At 43.4% G+C, this 22,236-nt stretch overlaps 1 protein-coding gene across 6 annotated transcripts in view; it reads left to right on the top strand.

Moving 5' to 3' along the window:
• RBFOX2 (RNA binding fox-1 homolog 2) overlaps positions 1-22,236 on the top strand; it is a 171,731-nt gene that overhangs the window by 54,380 nt on the left and 95,115 nt on the right. Inside the window, exon 1 of one of the 6 annotated variants that reach the window (XM_014256625.2) lies at positions 3,187-3,330. The exons of the other annotated variants lie outside the window; for them this stretch is intronic. Coding sequence (XP_014112100.2) covers positions 3,316-3,330 — 15 coding nt within the window. The 5' untranslated portion in view covers positions 3,187-3,315. Of the gene's footprint in view, positions 1-3,186; positions 3,331-22,236 lie in introns of those variants that run through there. 6 annotated transcript variants of the gene reach the window in all.

The raw sequence follows: 22,236 nt of genomic DNA, 5'->3' as shown, positions 1-22,236 counted from the left end.
TTTGCAGGGGATCCTAGCTACCTGTGTCAGAAGCCTGTCTTAGTCATGTTTGTCTTTGTTTTTCTGGAATAAGATGCATTGACATAACTGACATACTGTTGTCCTCTTGCTCCTTAGAGAATATTTTTTGGGTTTTTTAGAAGAAATTTTTCAAAAAGAAATGTCTTGTATGGATACATTTTACATACCAGCTAATGTAGTTGAAAAATCTAAAGAAAAGCATATTGAAGACCTAATAATTCAAGTTGTTCCTTCCCCTCCCCCACCCCCTATTGTATCAGCCAAGCCAAATCTTTTTCTTGCTTGTAATCTGAGGCTAAAATGGTACTGCTACCAGTTCTGCAAGTGTGGATAGTCATGGGCATGCGCTTCGCACTCTTCATGTAGATTTGAACCTCTGGGCAGCAGCAGCTCTCTTGAAAAGCAGGGTGGTGGTGCCTCTCGAGTCCACCCACAGCCTCATTTCCTGACCCATTGGGTACTCCTCTCACTGCTTGAGAATACTGGGTGTTGAGAAACCTGCTCTTGCAGTTCATCAAACAGGGCTCCTGCTCCAGGACATAGGTATTACATCACCAGAAGTCTGCTGCTCTCAGTAATCTTCCTGTGTGCCTTCCATGGAGAGGTGGTGGCCTTGCAGCAACTGTGGCAAATAAATTTTGAGGTAGTATTTAGATGATTCAAGGAGGGTTCATGGGTCTTGTTTTGATTTGCAGGTTGAATGTGACCTGCACAATATGGAACTGCTGGGATGATTTGTAACAAGCCTCAGTTGTTGAAACTAATGAATAGGCTTATTCTAAAAGTTTTTATTTTCTTTCCCTGAAGGTGGCCTGAAGGATGAGAGCTTGGGAAAGAAGAGGAAGAATTTTTTTTCTTATGTTTTTAATTAGGGAAGTTTTTAATAACTCTTCAGCTTAGTTTTAAGGTTCATCCTTTTCAAGTTTTTTATAGGAATACATATCAAGTAGGATTTATTTGGGTTTGCTCACCTGGTCCACATGTCTTCTCACTTTTTCTGCTGCAGACAAGGAACCTCAGCTTTTATTAAAATGACCATAGGATCATTTTTGAATTGTGATTCTGGATCAGAAGAAAACCTTGAAAATGCCATCAAGGTTATCTGGTGCAGAAGTGTCTGCTTCAGTCTGCAGGCTGGCTGAACTAGTTGCCGCTGATGGTGTGACCCTGCTTCAGAGATGTTAACAGAAGTGTCTAATCGTGATGCAAATGTCAGCATTGCTGCTGTTTCGCTCCTCTCAGAGCCTTTGAGAACAGGTTTGTGGATCACATGCTTCACTTTTTGGAGACTGTGGTGCATAGGCTTTGGTGCAGTAAGTGATTTTTAGGAACATTGCTTTTCAGCCTCTCAGCCTGACCCCTTGTGCAAAAAGCTGCGAGCAGATGGGAGACCTGAGCGATGCCATAACGGAACAACCCTGTGCAATCCCAGCTTTCTGGAGGAGCTCTTGCTCCTTTCCCCGAGTAGCAGGGCTTGGGTTTTCTGGGCTGGAAAGTTGAGTGTCGTCTTGCTTGTCTTTAACCATCAGATCCCTATGACTGCTGTATCCTGGTAATGGGAATAAACCTTTTCTCCAGGTTTCTATGTGGGTCTGCAGTGACAGTCATGTATTTATTTCCTTAGAGCCCATCGGCATCCCATGTGCTCAGGCCTGTTCCTGGGACAGGCCTGCCCTGGGGTGTGTCTGTGGCTTGCTGAAGGTGAGAGGAGCCTGGGGAGTGTGGAGCACATCTGGGGTGTCTGGGCTGGCTGTGACAGGAGACCCTTCCTTTTGTCACCCCCTGCAGACAGGGCCTGACTCGTGTAGAGCCCGGATGCATGCTTTGCTCCAAACCTCCTGGTCTGCGTTTAAGTAATCTGTAAGTAGAGGCAGTAGAGGTGATATGTGGAATAGCACCATTTCTATATCTTTAGCTGAGATAAAAATATTTCTTCAAAACTCATTTCCAAGGAGACCAGTGCCTCAATGAAAACACTCTTTTTTTTTCTTTTTTTTTTTAAATTTCTTCCCCCCCCCCCCCCGTTTTAGATGAAGCCATATTTAATGTAGCATTTGGAGCCTGGCAAGGGAAGTCAATTCTTCATTTTGAGGCGGGAAGGGAAGGGGGCAAGAAACCCGTTTTCCTAGTTTGGAAGAGCAGTTTAACTGATTAATGAGATGCGAGGTGACACTCATCCTGTGGCATCGGGCACGGGGGATGGGACGAGGATTTGTTCCTGCAGGGAAGGGCTTGCTGGTGCTTGTCGAGGGAACTGGGGCGAGTGTCTCTTGCTCAGCGCTCCTTTCCTGGGGCTGCCGCCCCACCGGCAGAACTTTGCAGTCCTGAAATTGGAGCCGGCTGGGAGGGCACTTGCCCCAGTCAGACTTGGGGGGAAGCTGCCTCCGGGCAAGTGGGAACCCGATACACTCTGAGGAACCGGAGCCAGCTGCCGCTTTCCCTTTAGCAATATGCATGTCTGTAGAATACTCATGTGGAGCCACCTGCGAAAGCAGATTAACCCCTTTATCTGTGTCGCTTCCTTTCCCCAGCTCATGCCGACAGTGGTTGTTCTTTCTTCCTGAAGGAGCTCCAGGGCTGGCACACACGCATTTTCTCCTTAGCTTCAGGATCCCCGTAGTTACGCTCCTTGATGCCTGTCAGTGGTTAATGATTAAATACAGCTACTGAATTGTGACCGAATTTGGGGTGTTGACTAAGGGGGTAGATGAAGATGTGCAGAACCTGCCTGTAGCCCCCTGCGTGGCTCCTGCATCTACGGATGATTCCTGTAGGAGCAATTAGTGGCCGGGGGGGAATGGGTCCTCATCCCCAGTGACCTTGGAGGACAAGGTTTTGCTCTGCTTCATTCACGGCTACAGTCCCCTTTTCTAAAGTAAGCGCTCTCCAGCACTGGGAGCCGGGCTGCATTTATTGCTAACCCCACCCATCCCTGCCTCTTGCAAGAATCTTGTGAGGCCGAGATTGTGTTTTTAGAAGCAGAATGACAGGGAGAAATTCCCTGGAGGCGAATGCAGAGTGTGTGCTGTGCACGCCAGTACAGACACACGGGGCTGGGAACTCCCAGGGAGAGATTAAGTGCGAGAGAAGAGCGCAGAGCAGCCAGAGCTGGAGGAGGGGGGTGGAGGAGGCGAGACGCTTTCTAAGCCTCAAACTGAGCCGTTCGGATTTTTTTTCTTTAAGAAAAAAAACCAAAAAAACACCCTCGACCAACCTCGGTGTCGACAGTCTTACTGAAGTGCCTCTTGTGTTGCCGGATCATCTCACTGCTGGGTTTGAAGGACCCAGGCTAACATGATGTACCTCTGGGTGAGTAGGAAGCGTGTGTGAGGGCTTGCACACTTTGCACATATAAGGAATGGAAAGCTGAAGGACTCTGCACTAACGTGAGCGGCCTTCACTGTTGGGCTTAGCTCTCTGCAGCCTCTACTCACTGTGGGCTAGTTTTCCCTTTAAAAAAAAAATAAAATATTTTGAGCACGTACTATTAACTGGGTATCAAGCAGGCTTTTCTTGTGGTTATAAGTGCCTCTGGAGAGAACAGTTTTGGGCAGGTGCCTTGGAGACAAAATTTTTTGGTATAATGCTACTCACTGTCTGCCAACTGAGAGACCTGTGTGTGTGTGTGTGTGTGTATATATATATATATTTTTTTTTTTTTTAATTCATAAACCTGTTCCCATGTGCCTCTGCTTTATGGGATTTTTGGAGTCACTGAGAGACATCCCAGGTAGTGAAGGAGTGCTGCTGAAAGGGATCTGTAAGTCTCTGAAGGCTAGGAGAAGAGTAGGAAGGGGTTAGATAGTTTTGTAGTTTGGGACTTTGAGGATGGAGGGAGAAGCTCTTTTGAGAAAAGCTGGATGCAAGGTTATTTTTCCAGAAGTGGCACAGTTCCTCAAGTTTCTAGTGGAGTATGGAAAATAATGTCAGGAAGAAACATGTGTAAAGTGTTATATAGATCCAGCAAGCAAAGTAATAGCTTATACAAAGGCATATATATTTTCAGCCTTTGAGCAAGGACTGGAATTTCCACTGGAGCAGTCAGCTTTTAGACTGCTCAGTCATCAATGTATAGTTTTGTCTGCTCCTGGGCACCCTTGAGATCTGCAGTTTGCCCTTGGGTTTTCTTACCCAGCTGTGAGAGGTAAAGAATAGCTGGGTCCCAACTAATTTTTGGTTTGACTTGTTTTTTTTTAAAAAAAAGCCCTTGTTTGTAACTCAGAACGAGAGGGCTCTCTCTGCCTCTGTCTGCTTTGAGTCTGGTTCCCCGGAACAAACACTGGTTTATTTTAGCAACAAAGCAAGCCTTGGAACCCAGGCAGAAGGATTTGACTTCCCTGCTTTGCACATACACACACTATCTTTGTTGCAGGTAACCTGATTCTGCACAGGGGTATGCACACTTGCCTGGTTTTGTCCAGCAGGCCCTGCTGGCAGGAACGTCCACCTTCTCTGCTCAGCCCCTTGCCACAGCCTGGTGTATGGGACCTTCACTTTTAGGGAGAAAGACTGGGCAGGACCCATGGCTCAGCTAAGATTTGTGCTTGGTTTGGTGGGTGGGGTGAGAGGAGAAGTAATTCAGCCAATGCTGCTGCTGCTGATCTTAGATAAGGAATAAACAATGGAGATGTTCCCTACTCTGCTGAAATGGGGAGGATGAGTGTGGGAGCAGAGGAGAGCTGCCCTGCTGTCTCACCTCCTGTGCTGAGGGGTTTGTGAGCACTCTAGAATAAAACAGAGGTGTTAGCCTGCCTAAAGACCAGCTTTGGCCCAAAACATGAAGCACTGACCTGGATTCTTAAAAGAGGGTTGAGTTTTGGGATGCTTGCCAGTGGATGAACCCCATGGCCTGCTGCTTCAGCTTGCACCCTGAACTTCAGGCAGTGTTACTGCTGTGTTTCCATTGCAGTTCAACTTCAGAGAAGTGGGGAAAATAAATATTAAATGCTTGAATAGCTGAAGGGGTTTTAAAGGCATCGTCTGGGCACTCTGCCATAATAATTAAAAAAATTAGTGAATTTTTGCTATCTAGAGATGAACTTTCCCTTCTCAGTACAGGTTACACTATTACTTTTGGGGAGTCTTCTCCTCCTTGGACCTTTCAGGGACCTTTTCCTCCATGCCCATTTATGTTTCTGCTTTGAGCTCTTTTTATCCTGACAGGCTACATAATCTTTAGCGGTGAGAACAAGGAGCCTCAACTGACAGATCTGGTTTGGTGTGGGGTTTGTTGTGCCTTGGCTGTGCCAGTTTCTTGCTTCCCTGCTCACAGGTTCCCCTCTGCCTCTCATTCTCTTCTTGTTGCCTGTGCTATCTTTTTTTTCTGTTCTCTGCCTCTTGTCCTTGGAATGTCAGGACTTCAGTAGATGCATGGAGATTTGTACTGAGTCATTCCTTAATTCAATGCATGAAGCTACATTAATGCAATGTTCAATTTGAGGTTTTAAATATGCAAGTCCTGAAATCCAGAATTAAGATTCCCACAGCAACCATAATGTTTCTCCCCCAGCCCCCCATCCCCAGGGGTACATGTTACAGAATTATCTTCTTTGAAGAGATTGTGCAGTATTGAGTGCTGTCAGGTTTGACAAATAGTAAAATAAAAAGGAGAATGCACCTTCCTCTGCAGCTGTGGTGTGGTGTGGAAACTGTTCCCAGACATACAGGCTACCTGCAACATCACAGTCCCTGATTATAATGCTGTCTCTGGAATGAAGTGGTGTTGTAGCCTTGGTTCAGTCTGACATTCCTGCTTGCTGAACTGTATTCCCTCGGGTGAAACTTGTTGCAGGATACTCTTAAATATTTGAGAGCCTTGTAGACTGCAGGAGATTGTGGGCTGTGGAGAGCTGGAGAGTAGGAAACTTAAAATATCTGTTGTGATGACCTAATGCTTGGCATTGTGAGGGAAGTGAAGGCAGCAGACGATCTGTGCCGTTAAATATCAAGGGAGACTATTTATCTTAACACTTTCTTTGTGTAGGATGCAGTTGTATAAAATCTTTCTGAGGCAGAGATGGTATGATAGTCTCTCTGATGTTGCAAACCCTTTGAGTGTATTGTCAGTGTTGTAACTCAAGGTGGGTATTTGCCTTATGTATGGGAGGTGCATGTAGGAGTTCTGTTTTTGCAAGCATTTTGTTTGTGGGGGACCATCTAGCTCGAGTTTTGTCTCTTCTCATACTCATCCCCATTTGTGTGCAGCTGTCTGGGCTCTTGAATTGCTCAAGAAAGTTCCTAGTCATCAATTCTCTAAATGGGACATGGGTAATTTGGGCTATGAAAGCAAGAGGGTCTTTGTGCTGAGGGCAGTCAGGAATGACAGCAAGGTGTTGTGCTGGTGACAGCCAGGAGCAGAGTAGTTTGAAGGTGGGAAAAACATTCAACCCTTTACTGGATAAGAAAGACTGAGTTTTATCATTTATGAGCAGATGAATCTTTGTGTACTGTGAGTCATGAGATATAATCTAGAGTCATTTCATTCCAAGTATTTTCTAAAGAGCATGATGTGTTCTGAGAGTTGCATGTATGAATGTTGCCTTGTTGGAGGTCTGTTGTTACAAGAAAGGTTGAAAGGAAGGGACAGCAGCCCTATGAAGCAATTTATCAATCATCCTTCTCCTGTGCTCAAAGACAGCTGAAACTATCAAAGGCAGGAGGGACCAAGGTAAGGGAGGTCCATGCTGTTGCTAGGCTTCTGGTAGGAAAGCACTGGATTCATTGCTCTGTTTATAGTGGGTATGGATAATTTCCTCATTTTTCGCAGCCATGTACAGAGTACATGCTGAGTGTTTGTCAGAGGGCTGGCTGCCTATTGCAACAAGAAATTATTTCTTTCTCTGGAGCCCCATGAAAATGGAGATCTTACCTAGACACACTAATTACCATACAGCAAGAATAGTGTTAGTAAGCTTGCCGAGCTAATTTTGATTTTTTTTTGTTGGTTTTCTTCCTGACCTATCTTTTACTTTCCTTTTTGTCATTGAAAAGTCTCTCTTTGCATTCACTGGAATAATTTTTCCCTCTAGGCTCCGAGCTCATCAGCTTTACCACCAAGGGATTGGAAACCCAACTCTGCTGCCAAACTTGAGTCTTAGCAACGAGCTCTTCCTCACGCCAGGTCTTTCTATTATTTGTTTGGTCTTTTTTCATGAAAGGTAGCTACTGCCAGTGAAAAGTATGGACGTTACAGCATGGTTTTCAAAGCATGCATTTGACAGCAGCAAAACAAGTGGCTATCCAGGAAAAACTGCCTCCCTTCTCTGTTCTAGTACAAAGCCTGGGGCAGCTCTTGCTGGGGAAGTCTAGCTGTGCCTCTAGGTCTTTGGCTGGAACCTGTTTGGTAGGCATGGCTAATGAACATCAGCCATCACCCAAAGCTCTGACTGGAGGGAGAGCACAGGTGCTGGCGTGTGGAAGGTGTGCATGTGGCATGGTCACTGCTGAGAGAGATGGACATGGGATTGCCTCTGGGAGATTGCGGCTGTGAGGATGTAGAAGGATTTTCCTGAATGAATGTTAGAGGTCAGGTGTGGGTGAATTTCTGTGAGTATATTAAAAGACGTTTTGTGTTAATACAAACACTTGTATTAATTCTTGCTCTGGAGCAGAAAAGCCCTGGAAAATCATAAAATGGAGCTCATGTGAAAATACTCGAGCTAGTAAGCCGTAAGCTGATTCCCCAGCCTGCAAGTCCCTGCAGTGCCATGCTGTGGCATGCATACGTAGCAGCTTGAATCCAGAAGTAATATAGTTATGTTTGTCCAGCACTGCAGCTGAGATAATGAGTTCTGCTGCTCGATAAGGTTTATTAGCTTTGGTGCAGCACCTCATGAACATGGTTATACTGCTTCCACACTTGAGCTGCTCTGTGCACAGCTGGGTTGGGGATGTCTGCATTGCATTCCTCTGGAGCTTTGTGTGACAAAGCAACTTGCATCTATTTACATCTAGGGTTTTATACAGGTTTTGGAGATTTGGGAAACAGAGAAAGAAGAGTGTATGAAAGAGATTATATAATGTGACTGGCTGTGTTATTAGAGGACTAGAGTTGATAATCCAGGTGATCTTTTCCAATTCTATGTTCCTACAAGCCTGTAATTGTGGAAGATGCCGAGGTCACTACTGAGACAAGAAAGCCCAGTGCAGTTCAAAAGGAAAAGCCATTTCAAATTAAGGTATAGGCTTCAGAAGATGAAGATTCAGGATCACAATGCTCTGTTCTGTAGGCTACAGTGATTTTATCTGGTTTTGTGTAAATCAGGTGTGCAGCACATTGCCATCATGTTCAGGAATTCCCTTCTCTGATGAGTCTAAACAAAAGAGTTAGAGAGATGTAGGTTTGCTCAGTTGGTGTATTTCTCCAGTGGCTCTTCTGCCTGACTGCTGTATTCCCACCTGTCCAAACAGTGGTGAGCACAGGGGATTCTTTTATGCTGTAAGCTTGGATGACTGACAAGGGCTGGGTCCTCTTTAAGTTAGTTTTTCACAAAACAGCCTGTTTATCTTGGAAGGAAGAGAATAAACTGTAAGAGAATAAGGAGAGAATAAACCTCAGCCTTCATGATTTCCAGCTGAAAGCTTGAGGAAGAATGCAGATAATAGCAATTTGAGACTGAACATCTGTGTTTCCTGCACTTCCCATGGCGCTTATTTGCTAATATTAATTCCATTAGTGACAGAACTTTACCGTTTTCACAGAATCACAGAATTCTTAGGCTTGGAAAGGACCTCTGGAGATCATCTAGTTCAATCCCCCTGTCAATTCAGAATCACTTAAAGTAGGTGACATAGGAGCATGTCCAGATGATTTTGAATGTTTCCAGAGAGAAGGACTCCATAACCACCGTGGGCAGCCTGTTCCAATGTTCTGCCGCCCTCAATGTAAAGAAGTTCTTGTTCATCCTGAGGTGGAATTTCTTGTGTTTTAGTTTATGGCCATTGCTCCTCATCCTGTCAATGGACACCACCAAAAAGCATCTTCCAGCAACGTCTTGGCACCTGCCTTTGAGATATTTAAATATATTAATGAGATCATCTCTCAGTTACCTGTTCTCCAGACTAAACAGCCACAGCTTCTGCAGTCTCTCCTTGTACAAGATGGTCCAGAGCCCTCATCATCTTTGTGGCATCTACTGAACCCTCTGTAGTATCTCCTTGTCTTTCTTGCAATGTGGAACCCAGAACTGGGCACAGCACTCCAGGTGTGGCCTCACTAGGGCCAAGTAGGAGGGGAAGGATCAGCCCCCTTGACCTGCTGGCCACAGTTTTTCTGATGCACCTCAGGATACCACTGGCTCTCCTGGCCTCGAGGGCACACTGCTGGCTCATGGTCAGGTTGTCATCCATCAAGAGTCCAAGGTCTTCCCCTGCAGAACTGATCTCTAGTAGGTCCTGTACTGGTACTTGGGGTTATTCCTCTCCAGGTGCAAGACCCTATACTTGCCCTTGTTGAACCTCATTAGGTTTCTCTCCACCCAACTTGCCAGCCTATCAGAAGCAGAATGACAGAGAGAAATTCCCTGGAGGCGAATGCAGAGTGTGTGCACTGTCCTAACCCACAAGGTAATAGTAATGGTGTGGGAAGGGTCTCTGAGTGGACCTGAATTGGGGTGGCTTTTTTGCCACAGCTCTAAGCAGTCACTAGAGTAGCAACTGTGTATGTGTGCGTGCTTAACCAAAAGTATGATTGGACAGCTTATGCAATTAGCTGGAAAATATCCCTTAATAGTTCAGAAAGGTCTGTGGGATACAGCAGGAGCTTGAGTGACGTAGAGGGGTCCGAAAAAGTTCTCTCTATGGAGTTGTCAGTTTGGAGAAGGAACAGCAGTCTGTATCTGCAGTACCACAGCTGTGGATGGTATCCTGTACCCACGGCAGTGTGATTCACCCTGCAGCCATGCATTGGAGAGGCAAGCTGTACTGGTGGACCAGTGCAGATAGTTCCAGACTGGAACTGAAAACAGGCTTGCAGAAAATTAAGAAGTCCATTGAGGATGTGCTTTGTGCCCTCCAGTGCTAAATTCTTTTGCTAAAAATGTTAAATATTCCTCAAAGCTGTGAAAAAGCTTAAACAAGTAATTAAGTTTCCTTCGTCTGTCCCTTAAATTTAGGTTTCATTGTTCTCAGAGTCCTGTGTCTCATGACTAATATACTGCCTGCACAATGCGCTGGCTGATTTTTTACCAGATGGTTCTTGGGTCTGTAGCTGAATCCAGGGCGAAGGCAGTTAGTTTTTCTTCTGCTTCAAATGAAAGATGCTGTCCCCCACACAATGCTTTGATTGAATCTTGGACATAAGACAATAATGAAGCAAAAATATTTTGACCAGATGACAACTTTTTAAGATATTCTTAGGGATTATTATTCATTATATTTAAGGAGCTGGCATAGGATGATACTAGAACACTCTTCTGTACATTTTTTTACAATTTATAAATCATCTAGTGTTGAAGCAAAGTTTAAATGCAGAAAAATGCTGGAATTCAAATATGTATATATGGCTAGAAGATAGAAAATGTGCAGTGTGAACTGCCTGTTGCTATTTTTTCACTTTTTGTTTTTGTTGTAATGGCCTTCTTTTTCATTCCATCCTCAGTCATGATGGTGATGTCTGCTTGCATCCATGATGTATCTTTTGGATGGAGAACCCTTGTGAGTAAAGAAAAAGCATCCCTCAGGAAGGTGCAGCATAAGTGGGGTGCCTATCTCCATGGGGACCATCTCAGCAGCACTGCAGAGCAGGTTTCCCCTGAGGCCTGTTGGATCCAGCTATTCCTGCCCCCCCCCCCCCCCCCCCCCCAATTTATTACACCGTGATTTTGGCTGCTGCTTGAGTGAGGAGAAGCAGTGAATGGCAATTATGGTTGCCAAAAATTTTTTTTTTACCAACCAGCGTAAAAGGAGAAGCCCATTCAGCATAGGTGAAGCTACTGACTGTGACATCTTTTAAGAAATGGCTGGTATTGGCATTTTAAAATTTTAGTGTTGGGGAAAACTTTCTTCTATGGAAGAAGTTTGGGTGGAGTGTATACAGTGTGTGTCTAACGGCTGTTTTTAAACACCTTTTGGACTGAGAAGTGCTGTAGAAATATGAGATCCTTTAATGCTTTTTCTTTGCATAAGGAATGTTGCTCTTCAATGCAGCTGTTTAGCTGTTGCGAGCAGGTGTGCAATAAACACCCCTTTCCTTTTCTAACAAGTGTGGTGGTGATGGATACCCTCTCATTTAAACATGCATGGCTTTCTCTCCTACAAGAATTGAAAACTTTAAAAATAGCTTACATATCTAGAAAGAATATCTAGCCTTGTCCTGTTTCCCTCTTCCCCTCCCCCTTGCTACCAACTCAAATTACCGACAAGCTTTGGAAATTTCGGGGCAGGGGAACAGAGGTGCAGCTGGCCTGCATGTGTTGCACCAGCTGTAATGCAAATGATACATGCTGAAAGAGGCTTTTCTCACTTTTGTAATTCTTGGATATTGTTGTGCAATGGGGACATGCGACAATTTGTCTTAAATGTATTTGCTGTTATGTTCCGCACAGTATACTGCATCCTTTGTTCCTTTCCAGCAAGAGACAATATCAAAATCCAATTGCCCGTTGGCAGCATGTCTGATTGCAGCTGGGGCTGTCCTCCTGCCTTCCCCATCTATCAGGCCTGGGGTGATCCCATCACATTGATATCAGTTAATTTAGGGCTGGCCAGAACACGGAGTTTGGTAAATTCTCAGCTTTCTTGGCTTTTTGGACAATTTGTAATAAAGCACAATTTTATTGTTCTTTGTTTGTGAAAGTGGCATTACCTATTGCTCTTCTGCCCGAGAGGGCCAAAGGGGAAGTGCTTAGCTGCCTGTACCCTGGTTGTTTCGTGGGTACCAGTCAACTTTTCTGCTGCTTATCTGAAGCAGTCAAAGTACAGGCGCTGGAGGTTCAGTTGTGTAAAAACAAAAGCTGATGTTGATTTAATCCCATTACACTGCGTTGATCTCTCAACCACTGGACTCTTAGTAGGATTCCAGCTTTAATCCTGTAAGGATCAATCTGGCCCATTGCTTTTCTGTCCTGATCCTAAATCCCCCTTTAATCTTGTTAATTATACCAGGCCTTTTTTGGTTTCATTTTTTTCCGTTGTGCACCAGCAAAACCACACTAAATCTTTGTGTTGCTGTATCTGACCTGGTGTTTTTACCCTTTGTTCATCTTGTTGAGGAGCAGGGTTCTCAAGGCTGGTTTCATCATTCATAGCAGTGCATTTGGTAGTCTGGTGTCTGCTGCTTCAGACTCCTGTGAAGTCAGCTGGTTATGCTGTTGTGCTGAATCTCTCCTGGTTCTGTCAGAGGTTTTCTTTCTTTTCATCTGTTTGATACTGTGCTGTCTGAAGGGGGTGGGGAATCATGGAACATGACAGCCACTTTGAAATTGCTTTCTTATGTTAAAGACAAAGGGTTTTTGGAGCAGAATCCCATCACTGGAGGAGAAGACAATGTCAGAGAATGAGATGATGAGACACATGCTCTGAGAAGACTGGAACCTGTGTCAGGGTCTGGGTAGTCCCATGGCCCACAGATACATTCTGAAGGTCACAGAGAAATTCAGCTGCTTAAATCAACCTTTTTATGTTTATGTGTGTTTGGGTGTCTTGAGGAGAGGAATAATGCACATTCAGACTTGAGGCTCTTTATCTTCACATTGCACTGTCTGCAGGCCTTCAAGCCCAGTGCTGCCTTTTCTGTGTAATGCACAAGGCCAATTTCTCACTGTGACAATCTGCTCCTGGCACTTGCAATAGAAACTAGCAGTGCTTAATGTATTCATCTGTTATTTCCTATAGTGCAAAGAAGAAAACCAACCCAAAATTGCACCTACATTTGCTGTAACTTGATCAAGAGCTGACAGATCCTTTCTGGAACATGTCTGTGCTGGGATCTTGACTGCTCTGCCAAATTTTATGCCTTTATCTTGCAGTGCTGCTCCTTTTCTCTCCTCTGTCCATGCAGCTCTGCCTCACCCAGGAGAAGCTTCTACTTTTCCAGCCTTTCATCCAAATTCTGATTTCCCACCACCTTGCCAGAGCACCATGGGGCTGGTATTTCTCCTTGCCAGAATGCAGGCTGTAGGTATGGGTCTGCCGTAGAAGTAGCCAAGGTGATTTCCTTTTAAACCAGATAGAGGGGAAACCAGGTTTGGATCACAGAGGATGAGCTCCATGGATGCATTTATTCCAATTGAAGTAGCCCTTGTACTTAGTTTTTGGAAAACACTTGGAGCCGTGATAAAGAAGTAACAATTGCTTTTAAGGGAACGTGGGCATTTTCCCAGCAGTTCTGGGGTTAAGGAAATTGTAGAGGGCTGACATGGTGACAGTGTTCCCTATTTTTGTGTGTTGCCAGTAGCGAGAAGAGGGAAACTTTGATTTCTAATCCGCTTTGGAGGAGGCTCTGTATCAGGGCTGCACAGAAACATCCAGTCAAGCAGCTCCTTTATCATAAAGGGGATTTTAATTAAAACTGTTCTTGCATCATGAGCGAAATGAGCGTCAGTGCCAGCCAGCCCTGTACTGGGCATTTATCTCCTTCAAACCACATTACCAGTAATTGCTGCATTAAATCAAAGTCGAGGGAGATTACAGGTCTGAATTGGGCAGGCGGCCGGTGCCAGCGTGGGGAGCTCCGTGCTGCCGAGCCGCTGATACGGGAACCCCCTCGGCCCCCCAGCTGGAGGTGAAGAGTTGGAGGGCTGCTGGATCCCAAGAAGCCCTTCTCATTACAAGGCAGGAATTTTTATTATAACCTAGGAGGAGTGGCAGGCTGTATGCTTGGAGCATTTTAAGCTCCTGGTGTTTTTCTGTTAACTTCCTTTTTAAACAAACAAACCCAATAACAAAACAAACCCTGTGGCATTGCCATCCCACTTCTGTCTCCTGTTTGGATTCATTACAGACATTCCCTTTTGTTCATCATCTGTTGCCTATTCCAGCCCTAAAATTTAAGAATATATCACCTCTTGTCTTGATATATCCCTTGATATATCTCTTTTTCTCTGTTCTTTGCCACAGCTCTGCTGTGGAGCTGTTAACTTAACTCCCTGTCCCAATATGGGAGGGCTTCTCCTCTTCTTCCCCCGCTGAGGAATTGTATCTGCCTTGACCTCTGATTCCTTTGCCAACTATGGCTCATTAGCTCGTTTAATTATTTTTCTAAATTTTTAAGCATTCTGTTGTGTCTAGGTCTAGAGCAGCTGTTTCCCTTCTTCTTGTCCCTATACTTCAACCTTGGTCACTCCAAAAAACATCTGATCAGCCTAGCGTTGCTGTTGCTTCTGCTCTACAAACTTTTGTCAGGGCAAGGCTGAGGAACGGCCGTGCCCACCTGAGGTCTCAGGTGTGTGAACTGGCTTGAGGTAATTAGATCTATGTGGGCAATCACTGAATTATCAAAATATGACAGCTGGACTTCTGGTGGCTATTACTACCTCTCTCCCATAATTGCAGAGAGGGTAAGCCAGGAAGAGAATGTGAAGAAAACATGGAGTTTTTTTCCTTTTGAAAAGTCACTGTCATTTTCTTTGTTTCTGTCTTGATGGGGGTTATGTATTTTCCTGTTGTATTGCTGACAATCTTGGGGCAGTTGGGTGGCAGTTATGATTTTTCTTCATTTTGCCCAGAGGTGTTGGCAATCTGCCATTCTGAAATTTGCTTCCTACAGTGTTTGCACATCTACTGCATTCCTGTGCTGAAGAATAGGGTCTCATTCTCAGCACTGTACTGAGAACCGGGTAATGTATGTGAAAGATGATGCTGCAGCTGGATCTGCCTGCTAAAACAGGTTGCACACTGTTGAGTTGTATTAGATTTTTAAGATTTGCACAAGTTTCTCAGAAGTTGTCTAGTTCAGAGCAGTTGCAGCAATGTGCCTGCTGTGCCCCTTCAGAGCTTGAAGTCGCACCTTTTGCTTTATTACAGTGTGAGCTTGAGATGCAGCTTAAGTATTGCCCTACTTCAACTCTGGCCTACGAATGAATCTCTAGCCTGAGATAAGTGCTTCTTTTAAATTCATGCTAAGAGATGTGTAAAGCCGCAGAGGCTGAAGTTTGAGTGCTGCTGATATCCCAGCTGATAATGCAGAGGGGTTGCAGTTAATTTTTGCCTTAGTAGTCCTGTTACCACGAAGTGAGAGTAGTCCCACTGCAGAGTAACTGGAGAGTCGTGCAGAGAACATAAGCCAAGTCTTTGGTGGAGATTTCTTGATAGTGAGAGAAAGCAGAGATAAGGGTTTTCACGGTAGCCAGGAAAACATCTTTATGGCACCGTGGTTTTGGGACAGAGAATGCAGATAGTGTGGCATATTAGGGTGAATTTTTTTTTGTAGAGGTCACAGAAAGCTGATGAAAGAGCAGGTATTCTTGATTGTGCAGATGGTGGAACCAGAAAAAGCCCTTGGTGGTTGTTGTCCAGGGATTTCTGCTGCTGTGGCTTGTTTTCAAACTTGCTGGGAGTTGAAGCTAGCCTGCAGGAGGGAGCTTTGGACTGAGCCATGTTGACCTTTATTCTGTTCTTCTGGCTCTTGGGGAGAAGTGTGGGTGGTATTTATCTTATGTGTCCATGGCAGGCCTCTGTGCCCATGTCCTAGGACTCTGTGCGAGAGTAAAAAGATTTCCAGAATTTTTCTCTATGTTTCAAAAAATCACAGTCAAAATCTAGGTGTTAGCTGCCTTTTACTATTTTTGTCTTAGTCTGAGGCAGAAAATGATGTGAAGACTACTTATTGCCTCTGAGCTGGCATAGTCTTAACATACCTTTTTCTGTTCTCCACCACAGCCTTATATTTCTCCACTGAAACCACTGGAGAAGGGACACAGCAATAACTAGCACCTCTGCCTCCAGACGAGTAGTCCCTGGGGTCCTTCCCTACATTAAAGCATGACTTGCTGCTGTCACCATTCATTTAGCCTGTCTTGACTCTCCTCTTTCAGGGTAAACTGCATCATTTTTGCCAAACCTCAGCTTTGCATGCTATTTCTGGATCCTTTCTGTGCACTCAGCAAATGCACCAAACTCTTAACTGCAGCACTTCTGGTATTTTGCTGTTGAATCTCTTTAGAGTTGCCTGACTTTGGGATTTTTATTTATTTGTTTTTTTAATGGGAATGGAGAAAAAACAGGGTTCATCATCTAAAGCTGAGCAGGTGGGCAAGATTTTGAACTGAGGTCTGCAGAAATTAATGGACAGATGTAATTCTATAATGAAATTATCTTCGCAGATTTATGCTGAAAGTGTCATATTTTGTCTATTGCTGTGCTGGAACTGTTTCCAGATGACTTGCTGCTATTTATTTGGTGACCTGCTGTTGTGGCAGCTAAAGGTCCTGCCTGCATGATGTTCTCCAGTTCCTCAGTTATTGCCAGTAATAGTCTCAAATCCAGCTATCACGCATAGACAGTGCTGCCTTTTTATTTCTCTCTTACTTTCATTCAATTAAGAATTTTGTTTAGTATTTTTGATGTGTTTTGCCTCTTGCTTACACAGTTATGGGACGTGGGCAGCTGCTCTGCTATTCTGATTGCATCAAGCTGGGCAGAACTGTGTCAGAACAGCAGAATGCTGTCCCAGAAAACCTTTCCCCCAAATTCTGCTTTTGTTTGTGTAGCTGGGAAGCCATACCACTTTAAAGTAGGGATAAATTTAATTTCATACTAGCATAATTTATTGTGTGGCCACTCGTTAACTTGGAACAAGTACCTTATTCTATTTTAGTTTGTCACGTGGAGGCAATTTGATAAGCTGGGAGGCGAGGTGGGGAGGAAAGTCCATACCAAAACCGTCTCTGTTAGGAAGCAAGTGCTCAGCTAGATGAGTAAGACTCACAGCCACAGTTCTGAAATGCTCTGCAATGGTTGATCGTATTCTCCTTTCACTCCAGGCAAGGGCGGGGTAGAACGTGTTCCCTCAAACCCTTGTTGAAAGTGGTTTATCCCATGAGCTGTTTTCTGGGATGGATTGAGAACGCATGTGGCATTTCCAACAGCCCCACGTGGCTGTTTGCTGGTGGGTCTGAGGTAATGGCAGAACTGTACTTACACTACAGGGGAATCGTCAGTGTGGTCCAGTCCTAGTTTGTGATTCATTCAATTAAAAATACTTGGTGAGAGTATGTCTGATACTACCATCTGGTGACTTTTAATAATATATATTCTTAGGAAGGTGGTTCTTTAATTAAGGAATTAACCTTAATTTTTGTAGGCTTAGCATCTGAAGAAATGCTCAGACTTAAGCTGCTCTATTTCTAGAAGAGTCAAATCTTTCTTTTTCGTATCTCCCCGTTGTCTCCTTAAGGATCAGCTAATTGAACTGCTGCTGCTTGTTAAGTGAAAAACCAAGTGGGACTGTGAGAGACAGAATGGGCAAAGCTTTTCTCTGACTGAGGTTCTGGAACAGCCTCTGAACTGAAGGAAAACTGCCTCCACTCTATTCATTTTTCTTCCTCTTTGTCCACTGCCCCCAAAGGAATATGCAAAGGCACTGTGGCTGTCATGTAATGTCTAAACTACCAAGAGAAAACAACTTGTCTTCTTTGATGTTGAAATTCTGCATCTGGGCACCTTTTAGTTTCTCATGTAATGAGCAAAAAGCATTTTGATGGACATGTAGCATTACCAAGATCAGTGCTTATATAAGTGGTCCCAAAAGAAAGCTGTGCTGCGATCACCTTCACTACCAATTGTCTTAGCCCAGAAGTATACTTATTTGCTTCCTGAAGCAGTGCCAAGTATTTAGAGTTCTCATTGAAAGAAGGCCCAGACCCAAGATACAGATAATTTATTTTCTAGAAAATCTGTGTATACTTACTTTTCCCCCTTTTCATACTGTGCCTTTGGTAATAAATAAGGCGATGGAGCCTGTCTGGTTTCAGAAGCTTCTTTTGGACTTGCTGCATGTTACATTCAGGTGTTCTGGAGTTGTCTCAAGATTGTATAATTAAAAACTGTTCTGGAATGCACGTAAAGCAATGGACTGGGGTAGAAAGGAAAGATGAAGTTATATCTTCTGTATGCTGCTGGTGTATCAAGACTACTGGCAGGTTTGTTTTGCAACTTAATCACTAATAGATTCTTGTGAGTTATTGTTCTGTTAAAGCTGCCTTGCTGGGAGCTGGCTTGTTAGCATCGAGAATAAAACCTCAGTTCTGGAAACACAGGCTCTTGACAGGGAATTTTTCAAACTCAGAAGAGTGTTCATCACTGCCTTACGTTTTTCCTTTGCAGTAATTTCAGAGGTAGACTTCGGACAATCTAAGTTTTGCCTGAATTAACTTGAGTCCTCGTCCGGCAGATGAAGTTGTCTGGGCAGGATATGTACTTCCAACTTAAGGGAGACTCTGCCTACAAAAATCTTAACTTTAGGATCGAGAGTGTTTGTCTGTCTCTCTTGACAGCTGTGACAGTGTAGGTTGGGTATTGGAAGAACTTGGTTTCTGGCTGAAGAAGATCCAGGCTTGTGATTTCACGAATCCCCTTTGGTATACAGGTTTCTGGACTTGGCTAATGTTACCATTCTACTGGATGGCTGTAAGAAAGCTAAACAAAAGAAAAAGTGCCGATTGCCCAGCAGACAGAAGTCTTGCAATATGTTCCTTTAGCAGAGCAACTTCATATTATTGTTCTGCCTCCTTTTTCCATGTCCTTCCCTAAAGCAGAGTTTGTTGAGGCTTTGAAAATAAGAGGTAGTTAAGAAGTAATGACTTCTAATTCTGACCTGTTCTCCTCTTATGCTGTGTATTTGTAATTGTTTTTTCAAACTGCTCTAGTTTTCCAGTCTAGACAAACCATTAATATTTAACAGCTACATGTAGATGATGCAGTGAAGACCTAAGAGCAGTAACAGGATGCAGGTATCTCATGTCCAGAGTTTAGAGTGTGCATGATGCCTGCTGTTAAGCCACTTTAGATCAGTTTCAGAACTACAGAGCTTGGTTGGAGAGTGTTTAGAGTGGTAGTGGCACATGCAGACAAACTTTATCACTCTTAAGTAAATTGCCTTGCAAATGGAGAATGTGCTGCAGAAAAAGGTGGAAAAGGGAGATCTCCAGCCCTTGGAGGAGAAAATACATGACCAGAAGCTATTTCAGAGCTCCAGTTTTATTAAGTACTATCTTTGGAATTTTTCTCTCTCCATAATTTTTTTTTTTAATTGTGCATTCTATCCATGAAAACCAGATGTGTAATGACTGAAGTTCCACTGTCTGCCTGAGGTATTTCCTTGGCAGAAACAGCGAGTATGATGGGGCAATCTTCGCTGCTTTACGTTTTTGCTGCTTTCTTTAGCTTTGGGTTCCTTGGGCCTTTTGCCAGGGGGCTTTTACTTTCCTTGGATTCAAAGTGTATTTTTGGTAATTTAATTTGTGCTAATGTGTTTTTGGACTATTAATCCTAATGAACATGAGGACTCAGCAGCACTAACTAATCAGACAGAGTTTCAGGCAAGTAATGGCTCCTATGGCTATACCAACCCATTCAAATTCTTTCCTGTGATGTCCTTATTATGCTAATCCAACACACTCTGGTTTGCTGCTACTCTACATCCCCCAGAACTGCTGGTTTCATTTCTACTTTAATGCATCTAGTTTCTGATCTGTGACATTTGCCTGCTTAACATGTTACACTTGCAGAGAAGGCACTGGCTGTGTGCTGAGTTATTCACTCACCTGCATAGCTGATCCACCACCAAATCTTGCTCTTGAGATCAGGACATCTATGTAAAACTGGCAGGTTTCTGAAATGTGAAAAAAATCCAGTTTCTGCAGTCACCCATGTGTTGTCATGTTTGCTTCTGCGTGCCATTTTGGAATACTGAGCTTTCCTGTGCGTGCTCTGCTTACATTTATGTCCTCGCCACTTGACTCTCTAATGATTCCAGGGTCAGAATAGCACCTAAACCATAAGTAAATTTTCTTGTCATTGTTGATATCAAATCTGTGAAGAGAAAGGAAAATCTCGCAGCTCTTTGAAAAAACATTATATCCATTCCAGCAAACAAGCAATAAACGTAGCCCTAGAGAGAGGAATGGGTACTTTCCAGTTTCATTCTCACTTGGACTGAGCAAAAGCCACCTTTGTGCTTAGGGCATGGGACCTGCTTTGGTGCAAAATAAGAATCTTTTGCAGCTCTGTAGATATAATCTTGGTGCTGTTTGTCTAACACTAGTGTGAACTGGCTGAGCTGCTTGATCTATTTAGCTGCTATGAAAATCAGTACATATCCAGCCAGAAAATGCATCCTTGCTTGCTGGCATGTTTCCTACATTTACATCAGTCTTTAAAAAGCAGAGACATATTGTAAGCTGCTCATCAGATCCCTGATGACCCAGTTTAGCAGATGTAGTGATTGGCTAATTGTTTAAGATGCCATTTTTGGTGGGTGAGAGGAAGAGCATCAGCCAGGCTTCTAGCGATGAAGAGTTAGATTCAGCAGAGGTAAGAGCTCTTTAGTGGGAGTAACTAGATAAGGCTTGGATTAATTTGTCTGGAGAACAGAAAATTATGCAGAAGATTTATAAATGTAGTTCATAAAATTAAACTGTTGGTGTAATTCCTTTGTAAAGATCAATGTGGGGTAATGGCTATATATCATGGAAATATCTGAGATTCCATACTGCATTGCTGTGTCCTCACAGTACCACAGTTTTTAGCAATTAAAAAAAAATAAAAATATATGTGGTAAATGTCTGGCACTGCCGTGGCTGCACTTCAAGCATCATGAGACTATGGCTATATTATGTTCTTATAGCTGTACTTGTAATTGTGACTTAGCATACTTGCTTTAAAAACAGTCTGAACAAAGCAGGCAAAGCAATGTGCAGAGCTGTGGTCTTGGCATTTCCCAAAAATGTTCCTCTGTCTCCAGACATCAAAGTGAGCAGTGCATGTGAAGCAAAGTTCTGAGTTTTGAGAGCACAGGGAAAAACTTGTGTAATCTCCATGCCTTGCTTAGTACACAGAAAGGGGAAAATTAGGTGAATGCTACCACAGTGGCATGTAAAACAGTATGTCTAGAAAGAGAGAAGTGTAGGTAGGAGCTGGAAAAAACAAAATTACATTTTTAAATTAAATTTTTAATGTTATTAAAAAAATAACAAAGTTCACCAGTAACTAGATGGGTGATAGTTGAGAGAGTTGGGACCTGTGTGATTGATAAATGCACAAACATCAGAATGTTGTTTTTTTGGTTTTTTTTGGTTGGTTTTTTTTTTAGTACTCCTGGGATTCAAAATAACAAATAGAGGAGCCAGAGCTACTGCTGCAGAACATGAAACTAGATATTATAGGGATAATATCAATCTGCAAGAATAGTAATCATGGCTTTAACATGCATTCAAGATTATGTGTGGTTCAGATAGGGTAGATGTAAAAGGTGATAGGCTGTATTGTATGCAGTAGACTGTAAGGAAGAAAGCAGAGCAATACTGATAATGTAGGATTTGTTTCTGGTCACATTGACGTGGGGAAGAATGGTAAAAAGAGGTCCCAGGGGAAGTACTGTGAGTCTGCTGTAATCCCTCATAGGATTGGATTCAGATAGAAACTTGAGGCTCAAAAATTATACTATTCCCAGTACCATTAGAGAGATAAATATTAGTATGAGAAACTAATTTCTCAGATACAGCTTGGAGAACAAATGCTGCTAATAATCATTGGATCAAAAGATGTTGTCGTTGTAGCATCATCACCTGTTGTTGACACAGTGAGTGGATTATTGGTGCTATGACTGTTATAGGAAAACAAGCTGTTTAGGAGCCTCCATCTCCCCACCTTTGGATGGGATATAAGCTTTGCTACATGAAGCAATACATTTAACCAAGTCAGCGCAGCCCTGAATGTAGAATGGTGTGGTTTGGGGTTGGTGGGCCTTTTTTTGGTTGGTTGGGATTTTTTAAATTTGTTTTCTAGAGGCACTTTGGATACAAATTAGTGATGGTCTATGTAAAGGGGAAAATCCTCTTAGAAGAAACCTTAGCTTAACCTAATAAAGGCTGTTAGGTGAAAAAACAAGCAATTTTACAAAAGAGAAATTATCAGCAGGGATAGCTGTGCCTTTAAAATCAGTAGGGATGAAATAAGAACTGCCAAAAATCAGGCTGAATTAAGCCTTAAAAATGTTGCTAAGGAAATGGGTGACAGTTTCTCAAAATACAATTGCAGAGAAGGGAGGAGGGGGGGCCC

This window comes from Pseudopodoces humilis, chromosome 5, assembly GCF_049639895.1.
Source record: "Pseudopodoces humilis isolate 2021_Gansu_Grassland_sample_001 chromosome 5, ASM4963989v1, whole genome shotgun sequence".
Classification (NCBI taxonomy): Eukaryota; Metazoa; Chordata; class Aves; order Passeriformes; family Paridae; genus Pseudopodoces; species Pseudopodoces humilis.
This window is presented reverse-complemented; position numbering and strand designations above follow the sequence as displayed.